General features: G+C 47.4%; 1 protein-coding gene across 2 annotated transcripts in view; it reads left to right on the forward strand.

Moving 5' to 3' along the window:
- The window catches only part of MARVELD3 (MARVEL domain containing 3), a 37,202-nt gene extending 28,504 nt beyond the window's left edge, over positions 1-8,698 (forward strand). Inside the window, exon 4 of one of the 2 annotated variants that reach the window (XM_089665452.1) lies at positions 6,647-8,698. In XM_089665452.1, coding sequence (XP_089521578.1) covers positions 6,647-7,218 — 572 coding nt within the window. In that variant the 3' untranslated portion in view covers positions 7,219-8,698. Of the gene's footprint in view, positions 1-595; positions 3,680-6,646 lie in introns of those variants that run through there. The other variant, XM_089665451.1, reaches the window with a different exon arrangement.
- Positions 8,699-13,170: the final 4,472 nt, after the last annotated feature.

Here is a 13,170-nt window from a genome sequence, read left to right on the forward strand (position 1 = left end):
TCCCTGATGCTTCACAAGTACCAGCTCACCTTAACCTAACCTCCTACCACTGCCTTGGAAACATCCATACATGGGGGGGTAGAAACCCTCTGTGTCCAAACTGATGTCATCAAGGTCTTTACGTTGATCCAAGAGGGCACTTTGCTTCATCTCCTCCAGATGTAGGTTGGGCCAGCCCTGATGAGAAGTGAGGGGAAGGGTTGTCAGCATTGACAATATGGACCCTCATCCTTAGCCGGATGATGAAACCCTATGTGGCTGTTGAGGGTGACAACGCTGCAAGAGAATTTACTGCAGTCTCTGCAGTGTTGCCAGCCCTTTGAAGGAATAGGAAGTCACTGGCAGGATCCCCAGGTATTTTTTCATGTTATTCTAATTGAACTTTTATTTTGATAAGTACAAGTTAGGGTTGTACTTTAAGCTGAATGAGATCTTTAAATGATAAAAATACCTTCATAGCGGGAAAAAAAAAATAAATTCAAATACAAAACCCCATCTGGCAGGATTTTCATCTACTTCAAAGTGACAGGTTCTCCTTCCGACCCTTAATTTGACACGGATCTAAACTTCTGTCATCCCCTCTTACTCTTTCCAGCATGCTGTCAGCTTGTGGAGGTTCTCCTGAACATGCTCATCCTGATCTCCTGCTCCGTATCCTACAACTCCACTGGGGGGTACACAGGCATAACTAACATGGGAGGAATCTACTATTACCAGTTCGGGGGGGCTTACAGTGGCTTTAGCGGTGCGGATGGAGATAAGGCCCAGAAATTGGACGTTGAGTTTTACAACTTGAAGCTGCCTACTGTCACAGCTTCCATGGCTTTTGGGGGAGCCCTCATGGCCTTCTGCTGCCTTCTTGTCCTGCTTGGGGTGCTGCGGGTTCCTTGGCGGTGGCCGGTATGGCTCTTGGTAGAATGTGTCTTGGATATCGCCATTGCTATAGGCTACATCCCCGCTCTGTATTTTTACTTCCAACGGCTACAGAATGCTTATAATTCCCAAGTGTGCAAGGACCGTGAGGCTCTCTATAGCAGTAAAGGTTACCAAGGCTTTACCTGTGCTTTCCATGCCGCTGACATTGCTGCTGCCCTCTTCGCTTGCATGGCCATCATTGTCTTCTTCATGAGCGCTTTCCTCGCCATTAAGGGCTTCCGGACTGTCCGCCAAATGAAAAAGAAGCCAGTCACCACTCTTGAGTTTTAGTCTACATAATCTGCATATTGTAAATTAGGGCTGGACAAATCTACATGGAACTTAGGAGACAGCTGGGCCAGCCTAGTCATTGGTCAGGCTTAAATCACACCTGTAACCTTTATAGTTGAATATATCATGACAGCTCTTGGAGGTTCGGTTATAAGTAGAGTTAGGTGTTGGCATGAGGTTATGAGAAGTTAATAAGCAGTTAGAGGTTGCAGCGAGAAGACTAGAGAGGAAACCCAAGTCACGTCACTTTTTCTCTCCACCATCTCTGTTCCTGTTGCATCTACATTTTCCATGACATCCTCCAAGAGCTGGAACTTGTTCCCTGGAGAAACCCATGAAATGGTGTTCAGGTCTTCGGGAACTCCTGCTAAAAATGATTATGTCTACAAGCTCATGGTGGTCAGTGAGAAAAGGCCCCCATAAATGGTGGTCATTGGGAAGAATGTTCATTACAATGGTGGCCACTGTAGTCCTCCCATACATAGGGGGTCAGTGGGACAAATGCACATTACAATGTAGGTCAGTGTAATGCTCCTGTTACAATGGGGGGCAGTGGGAAGAATGCTCTGTTATGCTGGTGGTCATTGGGAAGAATGCTTATTACAATGCTGGTCAGTGTAGTGTTCCCCTTATATTGGGGGTCAGGAGGAAAAATGCTCATGCCAGTGTAGTGCCCCCATACATTGGGGGGTCAATGGGAAGAATGCTTAGTACAATGGTGGTCAGTGTAGTGCCTCCTGTACATTGCGGGTCAACGGAAATAATGCTCATTACAATGGTGGTCAATGTAGTGCCTCCCATACATTGGGTGCCAGTGGGAAGAATGGTCATTACAATTGTGGCCAGTGTAGTGCCTCCCATACATTGGGGGGTCAATGGGAAGAATGGTCATTACAATGGTGGCCAATGTAGTGCCTCCCTTACATCGGGTGCCAATGGGAAGAATGGTCATTACAATGGTGGTCAGCGTAGTGCCTCCCGTACATTGGGTGCCAGTGGGAAGAATGGTCATTACAATTGTGGCCAGTGTAGTGCCTCCCATACATTGGGTGCCAATGGGAAGAATGGTCATTACAATGGTGGCCAATGTAGTGCCTCCCATACATTGGGTGCCAATGGGAAGAATGGTCATTACAATGGTGGTCAGCGTAGTGCATCCCGTACATTGGGTGCCAGTGGGAAGAATGCTCATTGCCATGGTGGTCAGCGTAGTGCCTCCCTTACATTGGGTGCCAATGGGAAGAATGGTCATTACAATGGTGGTCAGCGTAGTGCATCCCGTACATTGGGTGCCAGTGGGAAGAATGCTCATTGCCATGGTGGTCAGCGTAGTGCCTCCTGTACATTGGGTGCCAGTGGTAAGAATTCTCATTACGATGGTAGCCAGTGTAATGCCCCCAGTACAATAGGGGTCAATTTGAAGAATTTGGATCACAATAGTGGCCATTGTAGCACCCTTGGTCAGTGGGAAAGTCCTCCTGTGGCGTGGGGCTGTGCCGATTGTTTGCTGCTTGTGTATGTCTAGGGGACTGAGTACAGCAGTGTTGCGTACCTTATCCTCAGCTCCAGCAGGCTGCTCTGTGCCGCTAGAATGGTCCCTGCAGCCTCTTATCCCTTGCACTCCAGCATTCTAAGGTTCTTTGACGCAGTCAAGGCTGATGCAGGGCCAATGGACATGGGATGGCCGAACGGCAGTATACTACTGGAGCATAAGGGGAATGTTGTACTCAAGAGTAGCGGAGGATCGGGTAAGTAAGTGTTTTCCCATCCCTTGGGCAGAAACAAGCAGTTGACCATGCTGGAGTTGCGCAGCTCCCCTGCAATGGAGAACTTGTCATTTTTTGGGATTTGAACTTGACCGAAACATAAACCTGACAGACTTTGAGCACTGCTTCAAGCACTCTTCCCACAATTCCCCGGTGGCTCACATCAGTACAAGGTGCCAGCGCCAAGAAAGCCCGTCCCGGCTCTGTGCACGTACATTGGAATGAAGGAGATGGGATGCCACACCTCAAGGAAACAACCCCCCGGTATGGAGAAAATGAAAGTGGCTTCAGCCCGACTCCTCCCAGGCCCCACCCTCTGGGGACGAAACGCATCAGTGTGCAAGGCCTGGGAGGAGCTGGGCTGAAGCCACTTTCATTTTCTCCACACTGGGGGGCTGTGTCCTCACCCATCTCCTTGACAAAAACAAAGGACCACATCTACGTCCCCTAACCTTTCCTTTCACAGTTTTGCGGTTACTGGTGTGCTTTAAGGAGCCGCATGCTTTCACTGATCGCAACAAAAAGGTCCAAAAAAGTCAGCTGCTACCAGCAATTGTTCCAAAGCACTTGGATGTTTGGTTCTTAGGATTTGTCCAGCCCCGTTGTAAATAAATGTAAAATGATATTCCGGAGATCACAGCTCTGGGTTTTTTTTTTTAGCATTTGTATTAAAGCAATAAAGATAATATTGTATCCAAAATGGAAAACTTGTTCACTGCTTTACATAGAAGGTATAATGCTTTCATCCCAATGAGGAGCCCGGCGTACAATCCAGTAGAGTATGTTTAAGTCGTTGCAATGTGATTTCTTTTTTTTCTTTCTCACCTGCATTTTGGTCAACACCTTACATTGAGAAATGTGTAACGCCTTTGCTTCAGTTCTTTCTGCAGGAAAATCAAGCAAGTTTGCAAATTTAATCTCTCACTTTATTTCCTTGCTCTTGCTGTCCTTGGCTCGTCAGAGGTCTTGGTCGAATTTCATTCTGTTCATTGATAAGGTTGCCTCTGTGAATTTAGCAGGACTCATTTAGATTGCAAGCTTCCCAGCCGGGGGGCTGGATACGACCAGCTAGTCCTTTCATCATAGAGACCGGAATTTGTGGGCTAAAGAACGTGTAGATGAGTGTTGGAGGGATTGGTGGGCTTGGTTGTGTGTGACGCCTCTTCACATCTTCCAAGATCTGCTTTATATTTCTCAACATTCGGTTGCGTGACATTGCAGAGCCACAAAGGGAATCTGGAGTGGAAGACTTTCCTCTGCTGGATGCTGTAAGAAGGGGAACCGGATTATTATTTATTTCAGGTACTTATATAGCGCCGTCAATGTACGCCGCGCTTTACATATATATTGTACATTCACATCAGTCCCCGCCCCCGAGGGGCGTACAGTCTAAGGTACCTAACTCACATTCATACATACACATACTACGGCCAATATAGACAGGAGCCAACTGACCTCCCAGCATGTCTACATGATACATTGTAATATCTATATTATTATTAGTATTTCAGGTACTTCTATAGCGCCATCAATTTCCGCAGCACATTACATATATATTGTACATTCACATCAGTCCCCGCCCCCGAGGAGCGTACAATCTAAGGTCCCTAACCCTCAAGGGGGGTACAATCTAAGGTCCCTAACCCTCAAGGGGCGTACAATCTAAGGTCCCTAACCCTCAAGGGGCGTACAATCTAAGGTCCCTAACCCTCAAGGGGGGTACAATCTAAGGTCCCTAACCCTCAAGGGGCGTACAATCTAAGGTCCCTAACCCTCAAGGGGCGTACAATCTAAGGTCCCTAACCCTCAAGGGGCGTACAATCTAAGGTCCCTAACCCTCAAGGGGCGTACAATCTAAGGTCCCTAACCCTCAAGGGGCGTACAATCTAAGGTCCCTAACCCTCAGGGGGCGTACAATCTAAGGTCCCTAACCCTCAGGGGGCGTACAATCTAAGGTCCCTAACCCTCAAGGGGCGTGCAATCTAAGGTTCCTAACTCACATTCATACATACACATACTAGGGCCAATGTAGACAGGAGCCAATTCACCTACCAGCAGAATCTAAAAGGCAAATTCCAGGTATTGATATTTTTACATAGTTACATTGATCCAGCTTTGACCAACAATATATATATAGTATCTCCCAGAAGTGAGTCCCCCCCCCCCCCCACATTTCTGTAAATATTTGATTCTATCTTTCCATGTGACAACACTGAAGAAATGACACTTTGCTACAATGTGACGTAGTCAGTGTACAGCTTGTATAACATGTCATTTTGCTGTCCCCTCAAAATGATTCAACACGCCGCCATTAATGTCTAAACCCCGTGCTGCAGATCAGTTTCAGGGTCCCGGCAATCTTCTTATAGCCTAGGCCATCTTTATGTAGAGCAACAATTCTTTTTTTCAAATCCTCAGAGAGTTCTTTGCCATGAGGTGCCATGTTGAACTTCCAGTGACCAGTATGGGAGAGTGAGAGCGATCACACCAAATGTAACCCACCCGCTCCCCATTCACACCTGAGACCTTGTAACACTAACGAGTCACATGACACCGGGGAGGGAAAATGGCTAATTGGGCCCAATTTGGACCTTGTCACTTAGGGGTGGAGTCACTTTTGTTGCCAGCGGTTTAGACATGAATGGTGGTGTGTTGAATCATTTTGAGGGGACAGCAAATGTACATGTTATACAAGCTGTACACTGACTACGTCACATTGTAGCAACGTGTCATTTCTTCAGTGTTGTCACATGAAAAGAGAGAATCAAATATTGACACAAATGTGAAGGGGGGGGACTCACTTCTGGGAGATACTGTATGTATGTATGTATATATATATATATATACACACACACATTGTATATAGTCCGGGGAGGGGTGGACTCACTTCTGGGAGATATTGCACCATACCTGTGGGATCCCTCTAGAATCTGGAAATCGCTGTAGTAGACACTGCTACTACACCCCTGCTCCAGTGATCTCCACTAGCTCCTTGGTCCTGTGCCAAGTAGCTGACCTGCTGCATTTTGAAACCAGGAGATTGGCCACTCGGCACATGCGCCAGTGCTTTGCATTTGCTCAATGAATGCAAAGTGTTCTTTGATTGGATGGGGTGGAGAGGCAGGGCAGTGACATCACACTCTTCACCTCATCCAATCAGAGAAGGCTTTGTTTTCATTGAGAAATTGCAAAGCATTCTCTGAATGGCCGATCTCCTGTGTGTGCAATGCCTCAGGACAGCCCCACTTAGCACGGGACCTGGAAGCTTGTGGAGATCGCTGGAGTAATGGTGTCTAAAACTTCCTAAACAAAGGGCCAGTTTACTGTCCTTCAGACTTTGAGGGGGACGGACTGTGGGAGTAGAAAATGCCCCAACGGGGCCATCTTCTAAATGCAGCCTGCAAAAAACAAACCCCATGACCGGTGCTTCGGACTAGTTCACCAGCGGGGTCCCGGTAGGTCAGGACATGGATTTCGGCTGTAAGACCTCTGGAAATGCTTTGCTGTACAATTTAGCTGAAATCCAACATATTTTTTTCCTGCTGTCTACTTTCTTGGCCTTTTCATATCGAGTGTCCAGCAAGCAGTTTTGCGCACATCCCACATGGATGGGCGTCCTACTGCAGGACGTGGAAAGCGGGTTTCTTAGCCTTTTTCTTTCTGTCTCACCTCAGGTGTTCTGCAGATGTTGGAGGTGACCCTCAACGCTCTGGTACTGATTTGCATAATCTCCTCCTATTTCGTCCTTTCCGGGTTCAGCTCCGGCATGGCAAGTGGTGGCTTTGGAGGAGGGTATTACCCATTTGAGGGCCAGGAGCTCCAACAGGTGCGTCAACTGGACCAGGAATTCTCGCTGCTGCGGGCCCCCTTGCTCTACGGTGGCCTGACGGTGTCACTGGTGATGGGGACTCTGACACTTGCCATCCTGGCCGCAGGATCCAAACATCTGCTTCGCCTCTCCGGCAGGTGGCTCGTGATCGAGGCTGCTTTCAGTCTGGTGGCCTCTCTTGGGTACTGTGCTGCGGTGGGGGTGTTTTTACACTTCGCCCTCCAGATCAACGCCACGGACGTGTGCAAGAGGCGAGAGAGACTGTACGCCAGGAACGGCCTGACTTGGATGAACTGCGATCTGGCGGGCACGGATGGAGGCGCAGCCACCTTTGCCATCATACTGGTGATATTATATGGGGTCAGTGCCGTGTTGGCCATTCGGGCCTACAGAGAGAGGAAATCCTTACAGCAATAACCCTGCAGGCCAATGCCGGTGGTAGCTGCCAATCGACTTCTGCCCCAGAGGTGATCCCAACGACTATGGACAGGGCAGCCATACCTATATAAAGGGTTTATATACTTTAATATGGATAGAAGGCACAGCATACGAAGACGTATCAGATCATGGTGACATTTCATAGGTGTGGGAAACTTCTAGTAGATTGGTCCACCAGGGCTCAACCTCATCCAGTAGGCCACTGGGGCTCCTGGAAAGAAGTCTACGCCACCATGACAGCCCTTGATCTGCACTCATACAGGGGCGGGAGGGTCATGTGCTTGGCACCTCCACCATTCACAGAATGCCTTGATTTTTTTTTAATGAATACATAACATTCTCTGAGTGGATGAGGCAGAGAGGAGGGGCATAACACCACAATCTCCACCTCATCCAATCAGACACGAGCATTAACGGCTCATTCACACAACATTTCCTAAGGCGGTTCTGACCCTTGCATTGTGGTTGATTTACTAAAGCAGTAGAACACGTTCACTTTGCAAGGGAATTTTCCCTTAGCTTAGGGCAGGTGGGGGAAAATGCACTTTACAAAGAATACCCGATCACAGAATGCTTGCTGGCCCCTGATCAGACGATGGGAAGTCAACAGAGCCACACCTCATTCACTTTGCAAGGGAATTTTCCTTAGATTAGGGCAGGTGGGGGAAAATGCACTTTACAAAGAATACCCAATCACAAGATGTTTGTTTGCCCGTGATCAGACGATGGAAAGTCAACAGAGCCTCACCTTATTCACTTTGCAAGGGAATTTCCCTTAGATTAGGGCAGGTGGGGGAAAATGCGCTTTACAAAGAATACCCATTTACAGAACGTTTGCTTGCCCGTGATCAGACGATGGGAAGTCAACAGAGCCTCACCTCACTGAGCTAAGGGAAATTTCTCTAGCTAGGTGAAAATTCACTTTGCTAATGAAACGGCCTACGTGCCTTTTGTTAATCAACGCCATTGGATCTCTAGGTGCGTACTGAGCCTGATGGCTGTGGTTGGGGGAAGGGCACTGCAGCATTCCAACACCATCTGCAGTGATTGGCTCCTGGCTGCCTTTGGTCTGTATGGCCTGCGTCCAATGGAGGGTGAACAAGGCAAAGATCCTCGGAACAAGAGGCTGGCCTCCGTCATGTGACTGGTTCCTAAAAAAGTGAGCTCAGAAACGTAGTAAATTTGTAGATTTCTTTGAAGAGTGACTTTTCAGCCAAGCTACTGTTGTCCCGAGCGAGTCCTCCAAGGAGCCATCATCACACAAACGTGTGCCATGCGCCTTCTAGTGGAGATCGGCGGTAAGGACCCAAAGGAATCTCGTGATCCAATGACTGCAATGCTGCTTTTGATGATCTGTTTCTGTTCTTTACATTTGAATTTCACTTTTCTGCTTCAAGTTTCATTTCTGAAAGTCCTAAAACATTTCACTATTAAAGGAGAATAAATGGTATCAATGCTACTTGTGGCTGACCCCAGCAAACACATGGGCCTCGTGTACATGGGCCCTCCGAGGATCCCATTATCATCTATCATTACATCTCAGTGGTGGTCCCCGCCCAGGGAGATGGGGGCAGCTATTCTTTTTTGAATTTTTAGGCACTTCGAGCAGCTGATTTAAAGTGTTACTAAACCCCCAACAGTACAATCAGTCTGTAGATGCAGTAAAGCATTCTTGTTATACTCACTGTGGAACCTAAGGGGTTAATCCTCCACTTTGTGTAAAAAAGGCTGTTTGATCCTGTCTTTTCTGATCCTCCCCTTCTACCATCCCCCAATCCACCTGATAGAACAGAGCTCGAGGAGGCACTCTGCACATGCTCAGTTTGGTGTGTATTGCTAGAGGTTTTTTCTTTGGGAGGGTGTAGACCAATCAGCGCTGTCCAGGGGTCTTGCAGCCTCATAGGACAGTCAGAGATGAATGACACTTCCTCCTCCAAGAATAACCAGTGCTCTGCTGGACACTGATAGAAGTGAATGCTGGGTCCGCAGACATAGTGAACGCGGAGTCCGGGGAGAGCGGACGCAGTGAGCGCGAGGTCCGGGGAGAGCGGACGCACTGAACGCGGGGTCCGGGGATGGCGCGGATGCAGTGAACGCGGGGTCCGGGGGATGGCGCGGACGCATTGAACGCGGGGGACGGCGCGGACGCAGTGAATGCGGGGTCCGGGGACGGCGTGAATGCGGGGTCCGGGGAGGGCGGACGCAGTGAACGCGGGGTCCGGGGAGGGCGCGGACGCAGTGAACGCAGGGTCCGGGGAGAGCGGACGCAGTGAACGCGGGGTCTGGGGAGAGCGGACGCAGTGAACGCGGGGTGCGAGAAGAGAGAATATAGTAAACGCGGGGTGTGAGGAGAGAGAATATAGTAAATGCGGGGTCTGGGGAGAGTGGACATAGTGAACGCGGGGTCCGAGGAGAGAATATAGTGAATGCGGGGTCCGGGGACAACGGCTATAGTGAACGCGGGGTCCGAGGAGAGAATATAGTGAATGTTGGGTCACTATGACACTCGCGTGTTAAGGGGATCACAAGAGACTGATCTCACATCACATTAATGCTCCGTTCACATTAGCAGTTTTAGGAGTGTTTGCGCTTTTACAGTAGATGTAGAAAAAAGACGTTTGGAGCGTTTAGCTTTTTTTCTGCTGGAAAAACACTCCAAAAAAGCTCTACAAAAACAATTAGTTTTTACTTCACCTTTAAAAAATTTTTCTGAATAGGTGAACTGGCCCTTTAAATGCACACTAGTTATAGCAGAAAATTGTATCAAATTCTAACCGTAAAGCTCCCTTCCTGGCACCTATCCATGGCACCATGTGGTGCTACGCTGCCTTGTCGGTGCCGGGAAAGTCCTTTACCCCATCAACTGGATTGTACTAATTATTAAAGAACCGCTGTCAAACAAAGAAGACTTCTGATTGGTTGATAGGGACCACTGCACTGCACTCATAGCCTTTGGCCTCAGCAAATAATTGTCTCTAACTGCACTACATAGAAAAAAAAAAGGCAATAAAAATGAAAAGGAACACAACGTGCATCAGGTTCATTTTTAATTTAAACATAAATTAGGAATTTCAGAACGGAATAATCAGCATGGGCTCCTAGGAAGGGCAGCACGGGAATAACAATTCAGGGAACCTCTTGGGCGGGTTTGGTTTTTTTTTTTTTGTTTTTTTTATTTTCTAGACCAGCAAAGCCTAAAAATCAAAACTTGTACATATATACACATTTATTGCTTTTGCTAAAATAAAATGTACAAATAATGGCTTTAGAGGCTCTCACTTCTTTGGCTTCCCCGATGGGGCAGTGTCACAGCTGCTATGATTGGGTCATGGTCCAAGCACCGCCCCCGCGGAGCAGGCTTCTTCAGAGAACCATACTCCATTTCTTTTATGAGCAACCCGTCATCGAATGTTCATTGTTCATAGATTCAGCAGGGATCTGGATGCTTCGTAGCACAAAAAACAAACAAAAAAACAAAAAAACAACGTACATTGACACACGCTGCAGTGCATTGGGAAATTCAAGATTCAGTGCTACACGGAACATTGTGTTCTACACGGAACAGCTTTCACACGCCGTACAGAAATCCGCTTCCGTGTTACATGCAATAGGAAACCTCTCGCCGCATTTCTGGTACGTGGCCGCGAGCTCTCTCCAAACACGTGCGCGCCGATTTCAAGAGGACCTGTCCCCTTGTGACATAGCTTATTCATTTATCCATTGTGCAAAACAAGAAACTGCAGAATACATTTTTTTTGGTGATTTTTTTTTTACGTTTTTTTTAAACACGGCAAATAAAAGTTTTCCAAAGAATCAGCGACTGCATCTCCCGTACCGCCATCTTGATAAAGTGCGCACTTTCTTGCTTGGGAGGAGTAAAGCAAAGCTGCCTGGGAATTGTACGCATGCAAGACCGGAGCTACGCAGGCAGATCGCCACAGCTGGGCTACATCACTCCCCCCCCAGGGGCGGACTGACAACTCATGGGGCCCCCGGGCAATAGGGGATAATGGGGCCCCTGTGTCCTTGCCCAAACTCAAAAAAAGCCTATGAAAAAGGTACCAGGGGCATCTCATGGGGCCCCCTAGTTTCCAAATGGTCAGTCCGCCCCTGCTCCCCCCTCTCTTTATCTCTATAATATATGAGGGAGGAGTTCTGTAGTTCAGCAGGGAACAACTGGCCAGGGCTGATAGTGCTGACTGGGATGTCAGTGGTGCTCAGCTGAAGGAGCTCACTGGATTTCCAGGATTTTTAAGCGTTTTTAAAGGGTAACTCCACTTTTGCAGGGATAAAAAAATCGTATGAGGTATACAAATGCTACACAAGTCATATTGCAATTGCATGTCATCAAAAATCACCTTTCCTTTTCAAACTGCAGAGATGGAATTGTCTGTAAAATGCAATATGGCCGCCTGGAGGTGTTCTGGATACAGATGATATACAGAACGCACCCTCAGAAATGTCATCTCCTGTGTGATTGGCTCACTGATTTTCCCAGAAGTCCCCGGTCACACCAGGTGCGATTTGGCATGCGATTTGCATTCCATACGACTTTCAAATCGCATGCCAAGTCGCACGCTGATGGCCACAATTGCCGCAGTCATATCGGGGCAGTTCCACCTTGGTCAGAGCCACGCCGGTTTCTAAAGTAGTGCATGCGCTGCTTCGGGTGCGATTTTCAGACATCCGTTTCAAATATCTTGCAAATCGCACGTCAAATCGGCATGTCATTGGACTTTGAAATCACTAAGTCGCACAATTTCAAAGTCAGGATCGGTGTAATCGGGATGTAAGATACAAGTTGGATTTTTTACCCCCAAAAGGGAAATAAAGTCTAAAGGGATGCAGACCCCGACGCTTTCCTCAGAGCCCTGCAGGTGCAGCAGCTGATTGATCAGTATAGGGCTCCATAGTGTTTTAAGAACGCTGTGTAAAACGCGAGTCAGCATTTTTGCATTAGCGTCTAGCTGCATTTTTTCGTGTTTGCAGTTTTTAGCGGGTTTTTTTTTTTTTACCCAAAAATTCTTTTTTACCAATTTTTTTTTTTTTTTTACCAAAAAAAAAATTTTTTTTCACCTTTTTCACCCAAAAAACATTTTTACCCAAAACAATTGTACCCCCCTCAAAATGTTTTTTACTAAAATATTTTTTTTTTAACCCCAAAAAAGTTTTGGTTTTTTTTTTTGCTCAAAAAAAAGTCCAAAACCCCTGGTTTGCCGCGTTACAGCGCTGACTACAGCCAAAACGCTGACTACAGCCAATGTGTGCACAGAGACAGGAGAACATGCTGGGGAGGGTACTGGCTGTAGAAAAAAAAACCACCAAAAGCCAAAAACAGCCCCTGTAAAAAAAAAAAAAAACCTCCCGTGTGCACTAAAGTCGCTCACATTCACATTTAAAGTAACAAAAGGGAGGAATCTGCAACAAAGTTTCTCACAAATCTCTGCAATGAACACAGATCATCCAGAGGGGAATGTTTTTTGTATTTTTTTTCTCAACAACAGTGGAGTTACCCTTTAAGAGTTCATGGTGGGGAAATGTGTGAATATCGCAGAGATATAGGTCACATGATGCCAAGGCATACACTTCTACCACCCGAAGGAAGGTCCTTCAATAGGTCAGAGCAGGGGCAGACCGACCATTCGAGCACTCGGTCATTGCCCGAGGGCCCAGGGTCAGTAGGGGGCCCCATGAAATGCCCCTGGTACCTTTTATAGGCTTTTTTTGAGTGTGGGCAAGGAAACAGGGGCCCCATGATCCCCTATTGCCCGGGGGCCCCACGAGTTGTCAGTCCACCCTTGGGTCAGAGCTACTCAGAAGATATTTATCTGCTCTCTCCTGCACCTCAAATCACCAGCGATTAATTGCTGCAGCTGCTGATTGACTGCCAAAACGAATGCGACAATTGGCTGCCTATAAACAAAGCTAAAC

This window comes from Staurois parvus, unplaced genomic scaffold, assembly GCF_062004578.1.
Source record: "Staurois parvus isolate SC_StPar_1 unplaced genomic scaffold, SC_StPar_1.0 ptg002195l, whole genome shotgun sequence".
In the NCBI taxonomy this organism is placed as follows: Eukaryota; Metazoa; Chordata; class Amphibia; order Anura; family Ranidae; genus Staurois; species Staurois parvus.